Source organism: Oncorhynchus tshawytscha, linkage group LG08 (genome assembly GCF_018296145.1).
Source record: "Oncorhynchus tshawytscha isolate Ot180627B linkage group LG08, Otsh_v2.0, whole genome shotgun sequence".
NCBI classification, from domain to species: Eukaryota; Metazoa; Chordata; class Actinopteri; order Salmoniformes; family Salmonidae; genus Oncorhynchus; species Oncorhynchus tshawytscha.
In genome coordinates, this window is record NC_056436.1 from 68,842,342 (window position 1) to 68,865,919 (window position 23,578).

At 42.7% G+C, this 23,578-nt stretch overlaps 1 protein-coding gene across 3 annotated transcripts in view; it reads right to left on the reverse strand.

Annotated features, from left to right (window-relative positions):
• The window catches only part of LOC112256034 (mitogen-activated protein kinase kinase kinase kinase 4), a 117,840-nt gene that overhangs the window by 9,037 nt on the left and 85,225 nt on the right, over positions 1-23,578 (reverse strand). For 2 of the 3 annotated variants that reach the window (XM_024428973.2, XM_042325886.1), the window contains 10 exons: positions 19,344-19,438; positions 17,868-17,980; positions 17,649-17,736; positions 14,123-14,317; positions 13,718-13,832; positions 10,052-10,219; positions 8,195-8,338; positions 7,406-7,540; positions 4,581-4,681; positions 587-736 (listed from right to left, as the gene is read on the reverse strand). In XM_024428973.2, the coding sequence (XP_024284741.2) occupies positions 587-736; positions 4,581-4,681; positions 7,406-7,540; positions 8,195-8,338; positions 10,052-10,219; positions 13,718-13,832; positions 14,123-14,317; positions 17,649-17,736; positions 17,868-17,980; positions 19,344-19,438 (1,304 nt within the window). The remainder of the gene's footprint in view (positions 1-586; positions 737-4,580; positions 4,682-7,405; positions 7,541-8,194; positions 8,339-10,051; positions 10,220-13,717; positions 13,833-14,122; positions 14,318-17,648; positions 17,737-17,867; positions 17,981-19,343; positions 19,439-23,578) is intronic. The other variant, XM_042325887.1, reaches the window with a different exon arrangement.

Genomic DNA, 23,578 nt, shown 5'->3' on the forward strand with positions numbered 1-23,578 from the left:
GAACAAGTCTTACCTCCCTGTATCTTCAGACAACTGTTGTGACCAAGGTAGATTAATGGACTGATTATTGAGTTTGTTTTCAGTAAATCTGTTTGCTCCCAAGAAGGGAAAGTTCCCTAAATGTACAGAATCTCCTTTGCTTTGAGGTGAGTGATGTTTGAGCTTATACTGTGACGAAGCAGAATTTCTAAGAGAGGCTTTTTGAGAAATAAATTTACAAAAGACAGAAATGCCAAAAGGCTTTTGCCACAAGGTCAGACACTGACAATATCAGGCCTGGCTTAAACACAAACCCATCCTGTCAATATTATACTGAAATGAGTCAACTGGCTGTCATGACAAACAGCTTCTACCCACATCGACTCTGAGTCGGAACAAAAGTTCACTGTAAGAGCTGAGTGGCGTGGGTGCAGAGAAAAGGAGCTGTTTAGCTGCTAGAGAACAGAGATCCAGGCTGCATGGCCCTGAGGGGAGAGAGGAGAGGAGGCTGAGCTGGGGAGAGGGTGGAGGGGGCTGGGGAGAGATTAGAGGAGACTGGGGAGAGGTTAGAGGAGGCTGGGGGCAGAGTTGGGGGTGGGGGACTTACATGCGTGGGCAGGTATAGGTCATAGGGCGTCCCCGAGTCAACGTCGATGGCGTGGAAGCCCGACAGGGAGCCGTAGATGACCTTAAGTCTCTGTCCATCCTCCACCGTCAGGTCCACGGACAGAGGCCTCTGGGGGAGCGAGCCGAACGACTGTACCGGACACACACAACAAGGAAAGACATGAGGAATAACTTAGGGAGAGTCAACATGTCTTATGTCATAACCCTAGGGACAGTGGCAAGAAAAAGTACAGTTGAAGTTGGAAGTTTACAAACACTTAGGTTGGAGTCATTAAAACTCATTTTTTAACAATGCCACAAATTTCTTGTTAACAAACTATAGTTTTGGCAAGTCGGTTAGGACATCTACTTTGTGCATGACACAAGTCATTTTTCCAACAATTGTTTACAGACAGATTATTTCACTTATAATTCACTGTATCACAATTCCAGTGGGTCAGAAGTTTACATACACTAAGTTGACCCTGCCTTTAAACAGCTTGGAAAATTCCAGAAAAGGATGTCATGGCTTTAGAAGCTTCTGATAGGCTAATTGACATCATTTGAGTCAATTGGAGGTGTACCTGTGGATGTATTTCAAGGCCTACCTTCCAACTCAGTCCCTCTTTGCTTGACATCATGGGAAAATCAAAAGAAATCAGAAAAGAAAAAGACCTCAGAAATCTTTTTGTAGACCTCCACAAGTCTGGTTCATCCTTGGGAGCAATTTCCAAACGCCTGAAGTCAATCAGCCAAGTTCTCAGAAAAAAATTGTAGACCTCCACAAGTCTGGTCCAACGCCTGAAGGTATCACGTTCATCTGTACAAACAATAGTATACAAGTATAAACACCATGGGACCACGCAGCCGTCATACCGCTCAGGAAGGAGACACGTCTCCTAGAGATAACGTACTTTGGTGCGAAAAGTGCAAGTCAATCCCAGAACAGCAAAGGACCTTGTGAAGATGCTGGAGGAAACAGGTACAACGGTATCTATATCCACAGTAAAATGAGTCCTATATTGACATAACCTGAAAGGCCACTCAGCAAGGAAGAAGCCACTGCTCCAAAACCGCCATAAAAAAGACAGACTACGGTTTGCAACTGCACATGGGGACAAAGCTTGTACTTTTTGGAGAAATGTCCTCTGGTCTGATGGAACAAAAATAGAACTATGATGGCCATCGTTATGTTTGGAGGAAAAAGGGGGAGGCTTGCAAGCCAATGAACACCATCCCAACCGTGAAGCACGGTGGTGGCAGCATCATGTTGGGGCGGCAGGGTAGCCTAGTGGTTAGAGTGTTGGACTAGTAACCGAAAGGTTGCAAGTTCAAATCCCCAAGCTGACAAGGTACATATCTGTTGTTCTGCCCCTGAACAGGCAGTTAACCCACTGTTCCTAGACCGTCATTGAAAATAAGAATTTGTTCTTAACTGACTTGCCTAGTTAAATAAAGGTAAAAAATGTTTTTTTAAATGTTGTGGTGGTGCTTTGCTGCAGGAGATACTGGTGCACTTCACAAAATAGATGGCTTCATGAGGAAGGGAAATGATGTGGATATATTGAAGCAACATCTCAAGACATCAGTCAGGAAGTTAAAGCTTGGTCGCAAATGGGTCTTCCAAAAGGAAGCATACTTCCAAAGATGTGGCAAAATGGCTTAAGGACAATAACGTCAAGGTATTGGAGTGGCCATCACAAAGCCCTGACCTCAATCCTATAGAAGACTTGTGGGCACAACTGGAAAAGTGTGTGCGAGCAAGGAGGCCTACAAACCTGACTCAGTTACACCAGACCTGTCAGGAGGAATGGTCCAAAATTCACCCAACTGATTGTGGGAAGCTTGTGGAAGGCTATCCAAAACATTTGACCCAAGTTAAACAATTTAAAGGAAATGCTACTAAATACTAATTGAGTGTATGTAAACTTCTGACCCATTGAGAATGTGATGAAAGAAATAAAAGCTTAAATAAATCATTCTCTCTACTATTATTCTGACATTTCACATTCTTAAAATAAAGTGGTGCTCGTAACTAGGATTAAATGTCAGGAATTGTGAAAAACTGAGTTTAAAAGTACTTGGCTAAGGTAAACTTCTGACTTCAACTTTGTGAACCCTTTGGAATTACCTGGATTTCTGCATAAATTGAATACATAATTGAAACATTTACAGTGTCTGTTGGGAAAATGATGTGAACCCCTAGGCTAATGACTTCTCCAAAAGCTAATTGGAGTTAGAAGTCAGCTAACCTGGAGTCAGAAGCAGAAAGTTCAGCACTTTCTGACCTTAGTTATCTTTGTTTTCTTTATTATTTTGGTTAGGTCAGGGTGTGACGAGGGTGGTATGTGTGTTTTTGCTATGTCTAGGGTTTTTTGTATTTCTATCGGGTTTTCATTTGTCTAGGTACATGTAGGTCTATGGTGGGCTGAATTGGTTCCCAATCAGAGGCAGCTGTTTATCGTTGTCTCTGATTGGGGACCCTATTTAGGTTGCCATTTTCCATTTTGGTTTTGTGGGTTATTGTATAGCGGCACGTTCGTGTTGTTATTTTGTTTAAGTGTTCTTCATTTGAATTAAAAGTAGAATGTATTCATCTCACGCTGCGCCTTGGTCTCATCGTTATGACGAACGTGACAGCAAAGATGACTGCAAGATCCTGCAAAGATGACTGCAAGAGCACAGTGCAGAATGCTCAATGAGGTTAAGAAGAATCCTAGAGTGTCAGATAGACTTACAGAAATCTCTGGAACATGCTAACAGCTCTGTTGATGAGTCTACGATACGTAAAACACTAAACAAGAATGGTGTTCATGGGAGGACACCACGGAAGAAGCCACTGCTGCCCAAAAAAACATTGCTGAATGTCTGAAGTTTGCAAAAGTGCACCTGGATGTTCGGTGCTACTGGCAAAATATTCTGTGGACAGATTAAACTACAGTTGAGTTGTTTGTAAGGAACACACAAACCTGAGTGGAGAAAGAAAGGCACAGCACACCAACATCAAAACCTCATTCCAACTGTTTGGGGCTGCTTTGCTGCCTCAGGGCCTGGACAGCTTGCTATCATCGACGGGAAAATGAATTCCCAAGTTTATTAAGACATTTTACAGGAGAATGTTAGGCTATCTGTCCGCTAATTGAAGCTCAACAGAAGTTGGGTGCTGCAACAGGACAACGACGCAAAACACAGAAGTAAATCAACAACAGAATGGCTTCAACAGAAGAAAATACGCCTTCTGGAGTGGGCCAGTCAGAGTCCTGACCTTAACCTGATTGAGATGCTGTGACATGACCTCAAAAGAGCAGTTCACACCAGTCATCCCAAGAATATTGCTGAAATTAAACAGTTTTGTAAAGAGGAATTGTCCAAAATTCCTCCTGACCGTTGTGCAGGTCTGATACGCAACTACAGAAAACGTTTGGTTGAGGTTAATGCTGCCAAAGGAGGGTCAACCAATTATTAAATCCAAGAGTTAACATACTTTTTACACTCTGCACTGTTAATGTTTACATGGTGTGTTTGATAAAGACATGAACACATATAATTGTTTGTGTGTTATTAGTTTTAGCAGACTGTGTTTGTCTATTGCTGTGACCTAGATGAAGATCAGATCAAATTTCATGACCAATCAATGCAGAAATCCAGGTATTTCCAAAATGTTCACATACCTTTTCTTGCCACTGTACATTAAGTCATACTGTATGTAAGGCCAGGAGTATAACCAGGGGCCAGAGTTGTTCCTGGTCAAGACACAGGGCCAGGAGTATAGTCCATAACCAGGAGCCAGAGTTGTTCCTGGTCAAGACCGGGCCAGGACATACTCTGGTCCTGATATTAGTAGTGAATAGTGATGACAGTAGGCGCCAACTCATAGTGACTGCTGGGGTTAGTCTGTTTCATATCTTTAATGATATTCTGTGCAGTGAGTATGTGTTAGAACTAGAGTGAGCCACTGAGGAGGGTTCAGAACTAAGACGTGTTGTCAAGCTGACCTTGAAAGCCATGAACTTATGGTAAGGTTTGGGAGCCCATGCGTACACCTCCACAGCATTCTTCAAGGCAATCACCAGGAACTTAATCTTCTCGTATCGAACTGAAATTGCATGTAACAAAGAGCAGGGATTTTCAATGAGGATTAGGGATTTCTCTCATACTGGATACAGAACAAGATAAAGGCTTATTACACTACATCAGTCTGTAACACTAACGTGCCAGCGGTCTTGAACTAATGATCATTAGACAATCTCAACAAAGAGGTTTTTGGTTGCATCCCAAATGGCACCTTATTCCCTATATAGTGCAGTACTTTTGGGATGCAACCCGACTGCAATAGCAGCATGCCTCCGACTATGAGAAACAATACTGAGGGGAGTGCTGGGAAGGACAGTGTGTGCCTCACTATGACATCATATCCTTCCTGGGTTGGAGTCCCTGAGATGTCCTCACTCTGTCAACGCTGTAACTAACAGCAGGAAGAGTCACAGGAAAGAGAGGCTCACACTGACAGTCATTCATCTCTCTCTCTCTCTCTACAGAAAGCAATGGGTATATTCTCTCTCTCTCTCTCTCTCTCGGAGTCAGACAATGAGAGATAAGATACATTTTGAAATAGTTTTTTCTTGTCTTATACCCATTGCTTTCTGTATATCACAACACAAAGACCTTTGATAAGCAGCAATGTGTCAACGGTTTCAACATTGTTCATACAGATCGCGAGGTTCTATCTGTGCAAAGCATAGTTCTGAGATATTGAGCATCAAATATTTCACATCACAGATCACATAACTGTTTTGTAGTGAATTCTTCTTTCATAAGCCATTAAGTTCCTCCCTTAAAGGTACCTGAAGTGCAGAGTATCAAAATCCTGAGACATTTGTAAATCTGTTTTTTTAGGGGGGTGCAATCGCAGATAGAACCTTATATGTCAATCTCAAAAATCGAACTTCACAGACATATGAAGAACCATCTAAATATCTATTACACAATGCATTCTGAAAGTATTCAGACCATTTCCCTTTCTCTACATTTTGTTACGTTACAGCCTTATTCTAAAATGGATTGAATAAAATATTTTCCTAATCAATTTACTCACAATACCCCATAACGACAAAGCGAAAATAGGTTTTTAGAAATGTTTGCAAATGTATATTTAAAAAAATTGGAAATACCTAATTTACATAATTATTCAGACCCTTTGCTATGAGAATTTAAGCTCAGGTGCATCTAGTTTACATTGATCATCCTTGAGATGTTTCTACAACTTGATTGGAGTCCACCTGTGGTAAATTCAATTGATTGGACATGATTTGGAAAGGCACACACCTGTCTATATAAGGTCCCACAGTTGACAGTGCATATCAGAAAAAAAAACAAACCATGAGGTCGAAGGAATTCTCCATAGAGCTCTGAAACATAATTGTGTAGAGGCACAGATCTGGGGAAGGGTACCAAAACTTTTCTGCAGTATTGAAGTACCCCAAGAACACAGTGGCCTCCATCATTCTTAAATGGAAGAAGTTTGGAACCACCAAGACTCTACCTAGAGCTGGCCACCTGGCCAAACTGAACAATAGAGGGAGATGGGCATTGGTCAGGTAGGTGATGTAGAACCTGATGGTCACTTTGACAGAGCTCCAGAGTTCCACTGTGGAGATCGGGGACCCTTCCAGAAGGACAACCAGCACCTAAAGGACTCTAAGACCATGAGAAAGAAGATTCTCTGGTCTGATGAAACCAAGATTGAACTCTTTGGCCTGAATGCCAAGTGTCACATCTTGAGGAAACCTGCCACCATCACTACAGTGAAGCATGGTTGTGGCTGCATCATGCTGTGGGGATGTTTTTCAGTTGCAGGGACTGGGAAACTAGTCAGGATCGAGGGAAATATGAACGGAGCAAAGTACAGAAAGATCCTTGATGAAAACCTGATCCAGAGTGCTCAGGACCTCAGACTGGAAGGTTCACCTTCCAACAGGACAACGACCCTAAGCCCACAGCCAAGACAACGTGCAGGAGTAGCTTCGGGACAAGTCTCTGAATGTCCTTGAGTGGCCCAGCCAGAGCCTGAACTTGAACCCAATCAAACCTCTCTGGAAATACCTTAAATAAGCTGTGCAGCAACACTCCCCATCCAACCGGACAGAGCTTGAGAGGATCTGCAGAGAAGAATGGGAGAAACTCCTCAAATACAAGTGTGTCAAACTTGTAGCGTCATACCCAAGAAGACTTGAGGCTGTAATCACTGCCAAAGGTGCTTCAACAAAGGACTGAGTAAAGAGTCTGAATACTTACAGTATGTAAATGTGATATTTCAGTTCTTTTGTTTTAAGACATTTGCAAAAATACCCCAAAATCTGGTTTAGTTTTTTTATTATGGGGTATTGCGCATAGATTGATGAAGAAAAAATAAAATGTAATACATTTTAGAATAAGGCTGTAATGTAAGAAAACTTTGAAAAAGTCAAAGGGTCTGAATACTTTCCAAATGCACTGTATATGAGTAACTCATTTTTGACAAAGATTTCAGATAAAACCTTATAGTCCCAAGGTTTCGAGATGTAGGATCTTAATTTGATCACCCTGTTGCAGGAGATTATTTTCCTGCTGTAGTAAACTGTCTCAATTTGCTCTCTTGGCCAGGTCGCAATTGTATATGATAACTTGTTCTCAACTGTCCAACCTGGTTAAATAAAGACATTTAAAAAATAAAATTAAGATCTAACATCTGTATAAGCTTGCCATGCAATAAAATGTAAGATTGATCCAACAAATCAGTAGTGATGCTATCATGATCTAAGGCCAGGTAGTGTATACTCACCGACTTTGTAGTGCACACATCCTTCCAGGTCCCCTACAGAGGTCCAGCCCTGCCTCTTCTCCACCTCTGGGTCATTCCGAAGGATCTTGTTCCGCAGCCAAGACAGGTAGTACAACCTCAGCTTGTTCTTTTTACCTGACAAACGGGATAGTGATGGAGTTTAGAGGACGACAAAGTTGGCTACAAAAGTAAGTGCAAAAAAAATTCTAAGACAAGACTATACCTACAGGGTGGCTGGTAGCCTAGTGGTTAGAGCGTTAGGCCAGTAACCGGAATGTTGCTGGATCAAATCACTGAGCTTACAAGGTCAAAATCTGTCATTCTGCCCCTGAGCAAGGCAGTTAACCCACTGTTCCCCGGTGCCGTGGATGTCGATTAAGGCAGCCCCCTGCACCTCTGATTCAGAGGGGTTGGGATAATGCGGAAGACACATTTTAGTTGGACAACTTTCCTATTTGGTGAGTGTGCCTATACGAGTGGCACTGTGGTATAAGGCACTGCATCTCAGTGCTATAGGCGTCACTACAGACCCTGGTTTGATTACAGGCTGTATAACAACCAGCCATGATTGGGAGTCCCTTAGGGCAGCGCACAATTGGCCCAGCGTCGTTAGGGTTTGGCCGGGGAAGGTCGCCATTGTAAATAAGAATTTGTTCTTAGGTGACTTGCCTAGTTTAATAAAGGTTAAATAAAAATAAATAAAACATCTGTGTGTGTCTATCTCTGTGTGCGTGAGAGCGTATATACGGTACTGTATATTCTTGTGTATGGTAGCACTACGCTAACTACCTGAGATGGTGATGAGCACGTTGAGGCCCTCCAGAACGTCCATCTGTTGGAAGCGTCTCCTGCTGATCAGAGAGTAGACCTTCCCCTGACCGCTCCTGTCCAGCAGCCACAGACCATTCTCTGTCCCCACCAGCAGGTTCACACCTGGACCAACACACCACTGTGTTAGTCTCAACATCACAAGCCTCAGCCAGCATAGTACCTGTCCCAAGTGGCACCCTATTCCCTGTATAGTGCACTACTTTTGACCAGAGTCCTATGTGACCTGATCATAAGAATTGTACTATATAGGATATAGTACAATTTGAGACACAGGCATACTGTACTATACACAAAAGATGACCATTCTCAAATATACCTCTATTGCTCATACACTCTAGAACCATTGTAAGGTAGAGCTATTATCATATTACGGCAATACCTATCCAATCCTGACAATAAGTGTCTAGCAGATTGGGTGTTAATCTCGTTATTTTACTGCTGCTCTTTAATGACTTGTTACTTTTATTTCTTATTCTTATCCATATTTCTTTGAAACTGCATTGTTGGTTGGCGGCTCGTAAGTAAGGAAAACACCAGTCTCAACGTCAACAGTGAAGAGGCCAACTCCGGGATGCTGGCCTTCTATAAGTAGAGTTGCAAAGAAAAAGCCATATCTCAGACTGGCCAATAAATAAAAGATTAAGATGGGCAAAAGAACACAGACACTGGACAGAGGAACTCTGCCTAGGAGGCCAGCATACCGGAGTCGCCTCTTCACTGTTGACGTTGAGACTGGTGTTTTGCTGGTACTATTTAATGAAGCTGCCAGTTGAGGACTTGTTTGGTGTCTGTTTCTCAAACTAGACACTCTAATGTATTTGTCCTCTTGCTCAGTTGTGTAGCGGGACCTCCCACTCCTCTTTTTATTCTGGTTAGAGACAGTTTGCGCTGTTCTGTGAAGGGAGTAGTACACAGCGTTGTATGAGATCTTCAGTTTCTTAGCAATTTCTCATATGGAATAGCCTTTCTTCATCAACAAAAGAAAGTCCTTTGTTTCTGGCCATTTTGAGCCTGTAATCGAACCCACAAATGCTGATGCTCCAGATACTCAACTAATCTAAAGAAGGACAGTTTTATTGCTTCTTTAATCAGAACAACAGTTTTCAGCTGTGCTAACATAATTGCAAAAGGGTTTTCTAATGATCAATTAGCCTTTTAACTTGGATTAGCTAACACAACGTACCATTGGAACACAGCGTGATGGTTGCTGACAATGGGCCTCTGTATGCCTATGTAGATATTCCATTAAAAATCAGCCGCTTCCTGCTACAATAGTCCTTTACAACATTAACAATGTCTACACTGTACTTCTGATCAATTTGATGTTATTTTAATGGACAAAAAATTTGCTTTTCTTCCAAAAACAAGGACATTTCTAAGTGACCCCAAACTTGTGAATGATAGTATATACAGTGGGGAGAACAAATATTTGACACACTGCCAATTTTGCAGGTTTTCCTACTTACAAAGCATGTAGAGGTCTGTAATTTTATCATAGGTACACTTCAACTGTGAGAAACAGAATCTAAAATCCAGAAAATCACATTGTATGATTTGTAAGTAATTAATTTGCATAACATTCACACTGATAGGGGCTAGGCCTAAATCGGCAGTGTATCAAATACTTGTTCTCCCCACTGTATGTAAAAAAAAAAAAGCTGTAAAAAAACGAAAAGATATTTGTCCTCCGAAGAGGGGTGGTGGTGGAGGGGTTAGTAATAAAAATACAAATACATTAAAAAAAATGCTATTATAAAAGGTGTGTTTCTAGGGGATAGGAGCTAGGGGTCGACTGGGTGTTAAACTGCTGCTTACCCCACAGGCCAGCACAGAGGATCTCGGTGTTGAACTTCTTCTTGTATTTGCGGATCTCGGGGGTATCACTCTGGGGTCTGATGTTGGTGGGGTTCACATTGACCACGGAGCCCTTTCTGTGGCCCTCTCTCCTGATTGGGTCCTGAATAGCAGGTGGCCTGCCACAGGCTGGAGGGGGAAAAAATGCAATAAGAACCAATATTGTCATTTAAAACCATGGCCTGTAATAGCCACATCTGGTATCTGATTTGATATTAAATATGTACAGGAGAAAACCATATATGACAGAATACCTTCCTTCTTATTTTACAGTACGCTAACATATAAACATATATTGAAGGAAATTTATGTTAAAAACCTCTTGAAACTAGGGGGCACTATTTTCATTTTTGGAAAAATAACATTCCCAAAGTAAACGGGCTATTTTGTCAGGACAAGATGCTAGAATATGCATATAATTGACAGCTTAGGATAGAAAACACTCTAAAGTTTCCAAAACTGTAAAAATATTGTCTGTGAGTATAACCGAACTGATATTGCAGGCAAAAGCCTGAGAAAAATCCAATCAGGAAGGGACTCTTATTTAGAAACCACTGCGTTCCTATGCGTCCCTATTGAGCAGTGAATGAGATATCAACCAGATTCCTTTTTCTATGGCTTCCCTAATGTGTCTAGTGTCACAAAACATAGTTTCAGGCTTTTATTTTGAAAAATGAGCCTGAACGACAACATTGCGTCAGTGGTCAGCTGGAGGCTCTCAGAGTGTTTTGTGCGTAAAAGACAAATGCGGCCATTGTTTCTCTCTTTCCTACTAAGAAGCCACCTGTCCCGGCTGCCGTTGGCGTGAAAGGGCTGGGTTTTGATGAATAAACAAGTTGTGGGTGTGTCGAGGCTTGGCCCCTCACTGGTCAATCAGAACGTGCTCAATGGCAAAATATGTGGTTGCTTTAAGTTGTGTATTTAAGGTCTTTTATGTTCTGCCTTGGAATCAACTCCAATTCCAATGTTAGTCCGTTATAGTTTGTTAAACAGCTTACAGAAACTAAATAACAAAATGTAGACCTATCCCATCTTTGCTAAATATGTTAACTTGAATCTATTTGCAGTCAACATTGTTTTAAGTAATTTCATGGCTTCAATGTGGAAATATACAGTGTACATAACATTCACACTGATAGGGGCTAGGCCTACAGTAAATAGCATTATGGCTGAGCATGAACATGCCAAATGTTGTCAATAAGCAAGATTAAATTCATTACTGACAAGGCCTAAAAAGAGAGTAAATAATGCAAATAAAATTTTAAACAAAACAACTTGTTTTAAATAGGCTGTCTAAATACACATACAGCCACCATAATTGTTTCCTGTGGGCATGTAATACTAAAACTACGCAGAATATGGAGGGTTTTACATACATCCAAACTTTCCAAGGAGAATAAGAGTACCTCTTGCCAGCTGCCCACTGCACTGAGACCAGGAAAGACTGTCACCACTGATAATCGAGAATTTCAATAAGCAATTCTCTACGGCCCGGCCATGCTTTCTACCTAGCTACCCCAACCCCGGCCAACAGCTCTGCACCCCCGCAGCAACTGGCCCAAGCCTCAAGCCAGGCCCCCCCCGCGCTTTCTCCTTCACCCAAATCCAGACAGCATATAGTCTGAAAGAGCTGCAAAATTTGGATCCCTACAAATCAGTTGGGCTCCTCACTTCCTAAAATCATCCACCGCCATTGTTGCAACCCCCATTACTAGTCTGTTCAACCTCTCTTTCATATCGTCTGAGATTCCTGAAGATCGGAAAGCGGCCGTGGTCATCCCCCTCTTCAAAGGGGGAGACACTCTAGACCCAAACTGTTACAGACCTATATCCATCCTGCCCTGCCTTTCTAAAGTCTTCGAAAGCCAAGTGAACAAACAGATCACTGACCATTTGGAATCCCACCGTACCTTCGCCGCTATGCAATCTGGTTTCCGAGCTGGTCACGGCTGCACCTCAGCCACGCTCAAGGTACTAAACGATATCATAACCGCCATCGATAAAAGACAGTACTGTGCAGCCGTCTTCATCGACCTGGCCAAGGCTTTCGACTCTGTCAATCACCGTATTCTTATCGGCAGACTCAACAGCCTTGGTTTCTCAAATGACTGCCTTGCCTGGTTCACCTACTACTTCTCAGATAGAGTTCAGTGTGTCAAATCAGAGGGCCTGTTGTCCGGACCTCTGGAAGTCTCTATGGGGGTACCACAGGGTTCAATTCTCAGGCCGACTCTTTTCTCCTCCAAACGAGCTTCAATGCCATACAACACTCCTTCCGTGGCCTCCAACTGCTCTGAAATGCTAGTAAAACGAAATGCATGGTCTTCAACCGATTGCTGCCCGCACCCGCCCGCCTGACTAGCATCACTACTCTGGACGGTTCTGACTCAGAATATGTAGACAACTATAAATACCTAGGTGTCTGGCTAGACTGTAAACTCTCCTTCCAGACTCACATTAAGCATCTCCAATCCAAAGTTAAATCTAGAATCGGCTTCCTATTTCGCAACAAATCCTCCTTCACTCATCCTGCCAAACTTACCCTAGTAAAACTGACTATCCTACCGATACTTGACTTTGACGATGTCATTTACAAATTAGCCTCCAAAATTCCACTCAGCAAATTGGATGCAGTCTATCACAGTGCCATCTGTTTTGTCACCAACACCCCATATACTACCCACCACTGTGACCTGTATGCTCTCGTTGGCTGGTCCTCGCTACATATTCATCGCCAAACCCACTGGCTCCAGGTCACCTATAAGTCTTTGCTAGGTATAGCTCCGCCTTATCTCAGCCCACTGGTCACCATAGGAACACCCACCCGTAGCACACGCTACAGCAGGTATATTTCACTGGTCATCCCCAAAGCCAACACCGCCTTTCCTTCCAGTTCTCTGCTGCCATTGACTGGAACGAATTGCAAAAATCACTGAAGTTGGAGACATAGAGTTGAAGTCAGAAGTTTACATACACCATAGCCAAATACATTTAAACTCAGTTTTTCACAATTCCTGACATTTAATCCAAGTAACAATTCCCTGTTTAAGGTCAGTTAGGACCACCACTTAATTTTAAGAATGTGAAATGTCAGAATAATAGTAGAGAGAATAATTTATTTTAGCTTTTATTTCTTTCATCACATTCCCAGTGGGTCAGAAGTTTACATACACTCAATTAGTATTTGATTTCTGGGAACTTTTATTTCATCTCATGAAACATGGGACCAACAATTTACATGTTGAGTTTATATTTTTGTAAATGTGATGATATGTCAGTTTTGATAAATATTTAATACATTTGGAAAAACATCTAAAAACCTGTTTTTCCTTTGTCATTATGTGATATTGTGTGTAGATTGATGAGGAAAAAAAACTATTTAATACATTTTTGGAATAAGGCTGTAATGTATCAAAATTTGGAAAAAGTCAAAGGGTCTGAATACTTTCCGAATGCACTGTGTGTATATGTGTATATATATGTTGTATATATACAGGGCACATTTGTAACAGAGACCTAGGTTTAGAGACCACCCTAGCAGTGATTTACTAGAATGTCTGAGGGGCATTTCTTGTGTAGAGTGGTGTGTGTGTGTGCGTGTGCGTGTGCGTGTTTGTTGGCACTCACTGGGACTGTGGCCCACTGGGCTCTGAGGGGGAGAGATCTGCAGCAGCCTGGGGTCTATGAAGGGAGTGAAGGAGGAGGACGAGTTGCTTTTCCCTGGAGGACAGTTTACAGGTTTCTGCAAATGCATCCAAAATCAGAATTCATATCAATAAAACAACATAAAAAAACAAATGTCAGATTTCCAGTAGACTTCACATCAATCTTAATGGAATTTCACGTCTACAATAGCTAGGTCATCTCCCCTTAGTGGAGAAAGATACATTGACATCAAATAAAAACCCATTGCTCCAAACCACTTCAGTCTATAAACTATTACTCTTAAACATTCCATGACCTTCTGGAGAAGTTATAGCCTACTAATAGACATTCAGCCTACAGAGAGTTTATAGCTACATGTGAACTCACGTCAGAATGTGGTCCTCGTCTGCTCGGAGACTGGGGGTAGATGATGTCATGTGGGCCGTGCTGCGCCATGGGCTCATGGGCCGGGCTCTTCTGCAGGAGATCAGGGAGAAGGTAATTCTCATTGCATTCTGATCCTATAGCAATGAGCCTGTGTAGTGGCTGGCCACTCTTAAGGCCTGATGCCACGCTGCTCTGCTAAGAGAAGAGACATAGCAAACAGCAGTATAATGCTTCGTTACTAATGCTTGCCTGCCTGTCTGACGTGAGTCATGTAACTCTGTATTCACAGTGTCACAGCAGCACTGTGTGGAGGAACAACAGCAGCATCTACAAAAAGAGTGTCATATGGCAGGTAGGCACTGTTTGGGTTTCCATGACACTAAGTGTCCAATGACAGTCAAGGCGTTGTTTGAAGGGAAGTGGGAGAGGTAAACAAGGATTTCAAGCCCTGCTTACACCATACCAAGTGGCATTGCATTCATTACTGGAGGTGGAGGAGGCTCTGAGGGGGCTGTGGGAGAGCAGTATCATCAATGGAGGTGGAGGAGGCTCTGAGGGGGCTGTGGGAGAGCAGCATCAATGGAGGTGGCGGAGGCTCTGAGGGGGCTGTGGGAGAGCAGCATCAATGGAGGTGGAGGAGGCTCTGAGGGGGCTGTGGGAGAGCAGCATCAATGGAGGTGGAGGAGGCTCTGAGGGGGCTGTAGGAGAGTAGTATCCTCAATGGAGGTGGCGGAGGCTCTGAGGGGGCTGTGGGAGAGCAGCATCAATGGAGGTGGCGGAGGCTCTGAGGGGGCTGTGGGAGAGCAGCATCAATGGAGGTGGAGGAGGCTCTGAGGGGGCTGTAGGAGAGTAGTATCCTCAATGGAGGTGGCGGAGGCTCTGAGGGGGCTGTGGGAGAGCAGCATCAATGGAGGTGGCGGAGGCTCTGAGGGGGCTGTGGGAGAGCAGCATCAATGGAGGTGGCGGAGGCTCTGAGGGGGCTGTGGGAGAGCAGCATCATCACTGGGCGCTGCTCTGCTCCATGTACAGATGGAGGATATTAATTTGAGCCAGTTTACTAAAGCAGTAAATAATCATCTGAACATGTGAACATTCATAGACATTTTTGTAGGGGCTTTTCATAATAGAAAATCAAGTCTGAAATTTCAAAGTGGAAATTACAGTCGTGGCCAAAAGTTTTGAGAATGACACAAATATTAATTTCCACAAAGTCTGCTGCTTCAGTGTCTTTAGATATTTTTGTCAGATGTTACAATGGAATACTGAAGTATAATTACAAGCATTTCATAAGTGTAAAAGGCTTTAATTGACAATTATATGAAGTTGATGCAAAGAGTCAATAGTTGTGGTGTTGACCCTTCTTATTCAAGACCTCTGCAAACTGCCATGGTATGCTGTCAATTAACTTCTGGTCTACATCCTGACTGATGGCAGCCCATTCTTGCATAATCAATGCTTGGAATTTGTAAGAATTTATGGGTTGTTGTTTATCTACCCGCCTCTTGAGGATTGACCACAAGTTCTCACTGGGATAAAGGTCTGGGGAGTTTCCTGGCCATGGACCCAAAATATCGATGTTTTGTTCCCTGAGCCACTTAGTTATCACTTTTGCCTTATGGCAAGGTGCTTCATCATGCTGGAAAAGGCATTGTTCGTCACCAAACTGTTCCTGGATGGTTGGGAGAAGTTGCTCTCGGAGGATGTGTTGGTACCATTCTTTATTCATGGCTGTGTTCTTAAGCAAAATTGTGAGTGAGCCCACCCCCTTTGGCTGAGAAGCAACCCCACACATGAATGGTCTCAGGATGCTTTACTGTTGGCATGAAACAGGACTGCTGGTTTCGCTCACATTGTCTTCTACGGACAAGCTTTTTTCCGGATGCCCCAAACAATCGGGAAGGGGATTCATCAGAGAGAAAATGACTTTACCCCAGTCCTCAGGAGTCCTTAGTTTGTCCCTGATCTTTTTCCTGGAGAGAAGTGGCTTCTTTGCTGCCCTTCTTGACACCAGGCCATCCTCCAAAAGTCTTTGCCTCATTGTGTGTGCAGATGCACTCACACCTGCCTGCTGCCATTCCTGAGCAAGCTCTGTACTGGTGGTGCCCCGATCCCACAGCTGAATCAACTTTAGGAGACGGTCCTGGCGCTTGCTAGACTTTCTTGGGGCTCTGAAGCCTTCTTCACAACAACTGAACCGCTCTCCTTGAAGTTCTTGATGATCCGATAAATGGTTGATTTAGGTGCAATCTTACTGGCAGCAATATCCTTGCCTGTGAAGCCATTTTTCTACAAAGCAATGATGACGGCATGTGTTTCCTTGCAGGTAACCGTGGTTGACAGAGAAAGAACAATGATTCCAAGCACCACCCTTCTTTTGAAGCTTCCAGTCTGTTATTCAAACTCAATCAGCATGACAAAGAAATCTCCAGCCTTGTCCTCGTCAACTCAGACCTGTGTTAACGAGAGAATCACTGACATGATGTCAGCTGGTCCTTATGTGGCAGGGCTGAAATGCAGTGGATTTTTTTTGGGGGTGGTTTCAGTTAATTTGCATGGCAAAGAGGGACTTTGCAATTAATTGCAATTCATCTGATCGCTATTCATAACATTCTGGAGTATATGCAAATTGCCATCATACAAACTGAGGCAGCAGACTTGTGAAAATTAATATTTGTGTCATTCTCAAAACTTTTGGCCACGACTGTACAAACTTCAGAAGCCTTTTAAAATCTCAAATACAAAAGTTGTCCTGAAACAGGACAGGGTGATCAAATTGGTTATTAGTTAGTAGCATCTGCTCCATGTGTTAGTTAGTATGCACAAAGTGCCCTTTAGTGTTTGTCATGAAAATGACCCATGCGGGACTGGTGACAACCCTGAGCTCAAGTGGCTCTGGGTGCATCCCAAATGACACTCTAATCCATATTTAGTGCACTACCTTTGACCACCACAAATTAGCAGAGTTCATGGAAACCATGATGATGTGGCTGGTGACTCTTTGCTTCTTGAAAGTCCAATATCTTGAAAACTTGACTACTGAAATGCAAAACATTTTGGCACTGTATCAACAGTGGACTAATGAAAAAAATACCAACAGATAGTTTTGAGTGGATTTTCACTTTAAGCAACCTATTACTCTGATATAATGAAGATGACACTGTAGTATGAACCTGAATCGACTGAAACTATTCATCTGTTTTCTAACTATATATCCATTAAAAGCATTGAACATATTTATGTTCAATGTTGAGAGTTTGAGGAGGATTTGGTCTGAGTTTTCATCAAGTACAGAATTAATATCAGTGACAAGCGAGCTATGTTGGTAAGGAAAGTAGCTGGCTGTGTTGGGAAGGAAAGCAGCTGGCTGTGTTGGTAAGGAAAGCAGCTGGCTGTATTGGTAAGGTAGGCAGCTGGCTGTGTTGGGAAGGAAAGCAGCTAGCTTAGCTCTCAAAGTTAATAAGTGAGTACTTTTTCACTCCAAAATGTCCGAAAGAGGTCGTAGTGTATGGATGAGGTGTATGTATACCAGGGTCTGGTTAAGATTATGGTGGGGCTGCAGGACAATCCCATCAGGGGCTCCACGGAAGAACATTCCTTTCCCATTCAATGGAGACCTGGAGAAACAGACAACAGCAGTCAGAGAGCAGTGTTTTAATGGATAATGCTCTTGTTTTTTGCTCTATATGTTTTTTTAAAAGTATCAAATAAAATCAATGAATCAATAAATCAATCAAGGTGAACCCACCGGGTTTTCTCATCATCATCACTACTCCCAACTTCATCGCTAGAAGAGGAGTACTCTGTTGCCTTGACAAACGGACTGAGATTAGACGTAAGCCCAGAGAAGTGGCCGAAACCCTGAGAGAGAAACACAGAGAATCACATCAGAGATAGAACACCAGACATCAGGGATAGAACACCAGACATCAGGGATAAAACACCAAACATCAGGGATAGAACACCAGACATCATATAGAGAACACCAGACATAATATAGAGAACACCAGACATCATATAGAGAACACCAGACATCATGGATAGAACATCAGACATCAGAGATAGAACACCAGACATCAGAGTAGGAACACCAGACATCATATAGAGAACACCAGACATCATATAGAGAACACCAGACATCATAGATAGAACATCAGACATCAGAGATAGAACACCAGACATCAGAGATAGAACACCAGACATCAGAGATAGAACACCAGACATCATATAGAGAACACCAGACATCAGAGATAGAACACCAGGCATCATGGATAGAACATCAGACATCATGGATAGAACATCAGACATCATATAGAGAACGCCAGGCATCAGAGATAGAACACCAGACATCAGAGATAGAACACCAGACATCATATAGAGAACACCAGACATCAGAGATAGAACACCAGACATCATAGATAGAACACCAGACATCAGAGATAGAACACCAGACATCAGAGTTCCTGAGACAGACAGTCAGACAGGCACGCATACAGGCAGACAGACAGGCAGGCAGGCAGGCAGACATGATTATGAAATAATACAGGACTGCTAATGGTAATCCAATACAGGAATAATTGTCAGTCCACATGAAGATGACAAGCAGGTATATGTTATTGAATAAAACACAATGACACCGTGTGTCCTTTGGAGGGAATCAGAGACAGGACAGGACACCTCTGCTTCCCGTCGGAATGACCGGAATCTTAAATGGCATACTGTACCTCTAATCTCAAATCATTAGGACTAGTCATAACATGCAATATTTAGTTTAGAACAGGGAAGCAAGAATAATACACTATTTAGACATAAAGTTGAGTCAGAGGAGGAATTACAGCATTCTTAGTTTTGTTGAAAGCAAACACAGATGTGAGAGATGGTCATACGGATTCTCCTCATTCACATCCAGAGCTAATCGGATTCATCTGTTCCTTACAGTTTTGTTTTTCAAACCAGACAGTAACAAACAGTAACTGACATCTGACAAACGTAGAGATGAGACCAACATGATGGCCTTCAAGCTCGGTGACCAAGATTTAAAGTATTACAGATGTCGGTATTTTCCAGAACCACAGGGCAACGGGAGCCAATAAAGAAAATAACAACTTGTCCCACGACAACAATTATGATAATCATGGCTGAAAACTCCATTTTAAATCTGACGTATAATAGATGTGGAATAGTGTTCTAGATGCTAGGATGGTGACAGAAGACAGATACTTACATGTTGCTGAAGAAGGGCTCCAGGAGAATTCTCCTTAGACTTCTTGTACTGCTGAAGACGGCTCTGCAGCAGAGGGCTCTCCAGCTTGAAGTAACCTGATAGAGTCAAAAGACATGTTTCAAATCTCCCATCTCACTATGTTGTACACTCTTGCTAAATATTACCAGAGCCATTCAGATACTGTAGTTAGCTTTGGTGGCTCATTATGGGAGCTTTCCTCAAACTATATAATGGATTAAAGTTGTCAGTTGCCCCAAGACCTCAGTATGCTGCGTTAATATGATGAGCAAGTCCAGATATGGACTAGGGCATCAGGATATATTGTAAGGGCTTCCTTGTTTTCCCACTGGATTACTTTGTGAAAGCGACAATGTAATGAACTTGAAAAAGACTATAAATGTCAAATTCATTATCATTATTATGTCTATATTTGAGCTAATGCTCCATCTTCATGTACAGTATAAGATTCCTTTGGAATTTAACCACGACATGTTAGCACATTTATTTACCATATTCGTGAACTGCTTTCTTAAAATTCCTCAGACAAGTAATTGTGAAAAAGGGGAACTTTGAACACATTTCCCAGTCTTTCTTTCCTTTTTTCCTTCTTATCCAAAAGGCAGTTCTTTTGAGAGTCTACCCATTAATTGTACTGGTTTTCCACACACCCAATCTACGACAGGGCCTGTTGCTCACTAACAGGCCCCCACCCACACGCTCTCACAAACTCCCACACACATACAACCTCACCCAATCTCCTTCCCACAAACCCTCACCCACCCACACTCCCTCACCCACCCACACTCCCTCACGCACACTCCCTCTTTCACCAACACCCCCACACCCATACTCCCTCCCCAACACCCAGTCACCCACACACCCTCACGTGAAACTTAAAGGCTCAGTGTAGTCAAAAATGTTTCTGTGTTTTATATACAGTACAATTCAAAAGTTTGGACACACCTACTCATTCAAGGGGTTTTCATTATTTTTCCTCTTTCCTACATTGTAGAATAATAGTGAAGATATCAAAACTATGAAATAACATTTATGGAATCATGTAGTAACCAAAAAAGTGATAAACAAATATATATTTTATATTTGAGATTCCTCAAAGTAGCCACCCTTTGCCTTGATGACAGCTTTGCACACTCTTGGCATTCTCTCAACCAGCTTCACGAGGTAGTCACCTGGAATGCATTTCAATTAACAGGTGTGCCTTGTAAAAAGTATACAGAAGAAAGCCCTATTTGGTAAACACCAAGTCCATATTATGGCAAGAACAGCTCAAATAAGCAGAGAAACGACAGTCCATCATTACTTTAAGACATGAAGGTCAGACAATGCGAAAATTTCAAGCTTTGAAAGTTTTCACGTGCAGTCGCAAAAACCATCAAGCGCTATGATGAAACTGGCTCTCATGAGGACCGCCACAGGAAAGGAAGACCCAGAGTTACCTCAGCTGCAGAGGATAAGTTCATTAGAGTTAACTGCACCTCGGATTGTAGCCCAAATAAATGCCTTACAGAGTTCAAGTAACAGACACTTCTCAACATCAACTGTTCAGAAGAGACTGCGTGAAAAGGCCTTCATGGTCAAATTGCTACAAAAAAACACTACTAAAGGATACCAATAATAAGAAGAGACTTGCTTGGGCCAAGAAACACGAGCAATGGACATTAGACCAATGAAAAATCTGTCCTTTGGTCTGATGAGTTCAAATGTGAGATTTTTGGTTCCAACCGCCGTGTCATTGTGAGACCTATAGTAGGTGAACGGATGATCTCTGCATGTGTGGTTCCCACCGTGAAGCATGGAGGAGGAGGTGTGATGGTGTGGGGGTGCTTTGCAGTGACACGATCTGTGATTTATTTAGAATTCAAGGCTCACTTAACCAGCATGGATACCACAGCATTCTGCAGTGATACGCCAGTCCTTCTGGTTTGAGCTTAGTGGGAATATAATTTGTTTTTTAACAGGACAATGACCCAACAAACCTCCAAGCTGTGCAAGGGCTATTTGACCAAGAAGAAGAGTGATGGAGTGCTGCATCAGATGACCTGGCCTCCACAATCACCCGACCTCAACACAATTGAGATGGTTTGGGATGAGTTGGACAGCAGAGTGAAGGAAAAGCAGCCAATGAGTGCTCAGCATATATGAGAACACATTCAAGACTGTTTGAAAAGCATTCCAGGTGAAGCTGGCTAAGAGAATGCCAAGATTGTGCAAAGCTGACATCAAGGCTGTCACAGGTTAGAGGTCATCATGGAGTGTTATCCCTGAAGGGCATCCTTTTGTTTCTAGTGTCCAGGTTTGGGATTATTGGGTTCACCTGGTTTAGGACTATTTAGGTTCCTCTATGGAACTGGGCCTGGACGTCGGCGGAAGTCCCGGACTCATTCGGGACTTCCGCCGACATCCAGCTACCCCTGGTGGAACGTCGAAAGCCGTTCCTTGGGGGGGGGTCGGGGGTCCTGTCACAGGTTAGAGGTCATCGTGGAGTGTTATCTGGGAGGGAGCCACTGGATGGCATCCTTATGTTTCTAGTGTCCAAGTGAGCCTGATTGGGATTATTCGGTTCACCTGGTTTAGGACTATTTAGGTTCCTGTATGGAACTGAGCCGGTTGCTCAGGTCTCTTGTCTTGTTTTGTGTTGTACGCATGTGCACTTGCTTTGTTGTTTTTCCTGTGAATACTTCATTTAACATTCTGGATTTACCCTCATCTCTGCCTGCTGTGCTACTCTGCACCTGATAATGCGTTAATGGTTACATTTTTAATGCTGTAGATTTGTTTGATGCCATTAACGCATTTGCTTAATTCAAGCCCTGGCAGACGATGTGCTAGCTAGCTACTTGTATGAATGAATGATGGAGAATGCTAGTAAGGGCCTTTTAAATTTCAATTTCAAATCACTCCCAGATGGCTCTATGTGTAAAACCAAAGTAATTCGCATCTACTGCAAGGCAGAAATAGTTTATTACCGAAGTTATGGGGGGTTTTCATTGTCATTTACAAGCAAAATATAGTGTTGCCGGCAATACAAGTAACGTTATTAGTAGCAATGGAGGACATCTTCGGCAGGCTAAGCTAGAAGAGTGTGCACGCGGGAGGCCTATAGACAAGCAGCAAGCTAACACAAGCATGGATAGCAACAGCTTGCAGGCCAGTCCACATTGTGGAGAACGAAGGCATGAGGGGTTATCATACGGTTAGTGTCGAACGACTCAACGTATGAGTTATCCTCGAGAGCCACTGTCGTTACAAAAATACACTAGCTGTAATGAAAGCGTGAGGGCTACGAAAAAAGCAGAGGAGTTGAAACATACAACAGCTATTGCTCTCACGGGAGACCACTGGACTTCAGTCAGTAACCATAACTACCTTGGGGTTACTGCGCACCACATCGAAGAAAACTGGAAACTGCATTCACACGCTCTGGCCTTAATGAACCTCTTGGAACTACCCATCCCAGATCCGGGAGAATTGTCAGCAACTACACTAATTAGTATAGCGCAACGGTCAAATAATCTTACTAGAAAATATTCATATTCATGAAATCACAAGTGAAATATAGCGAAACACAGCTTAATTTGTTGATCACCCTGTCGTCTCAGATTTGGAAATTATGCTTTACAGCGATAGCAAGACAAGCGTTTGTGTAAGTTTATCGATAGCCTAGCATAGCATTGTGTCCAGCTAGCAGCAGGAAGCTTGGTCACGAAAATCAGAAAAGCAATCAAATGAACCGTTTTCCTTTGATGATCTTCGGCTGTTTTCACTGACGAGACTCCCAGTTAGACAGCAAATGTTCCTTTTGTTCCATAAAGATTATTTTTATACCCAAAATACCTCAGTTTGTTTGTCACCTTATGTTCAGAAATTCACCAGAAATAGCGGTCACGACAACGCCGGGAAAAAAATCCAAATTATATCCATAATATCGACAGAAACATGGCAAACGTTTTTTATAATCAATCCTCAAGGTGTTTTTCAAATATCTATTTGATAATATATCAACCGGGACAGTTGGCTTTCAGTAGGACCGGCAGGAAAAAGGGCTACCTCTCTCTTTTACGTAAGAATCACTCTGAGAGCCATCAGCTGGCCACTTACGCAATGTGGTCTTTTACGCTCATTCTTCAACATAAAGGCGTGAAACTACGTCTAAAGGCTGTAGACACCTCAGGGAAGACTTAGAATAGGGAATTTGGGTGATCTCCCTTTAATAT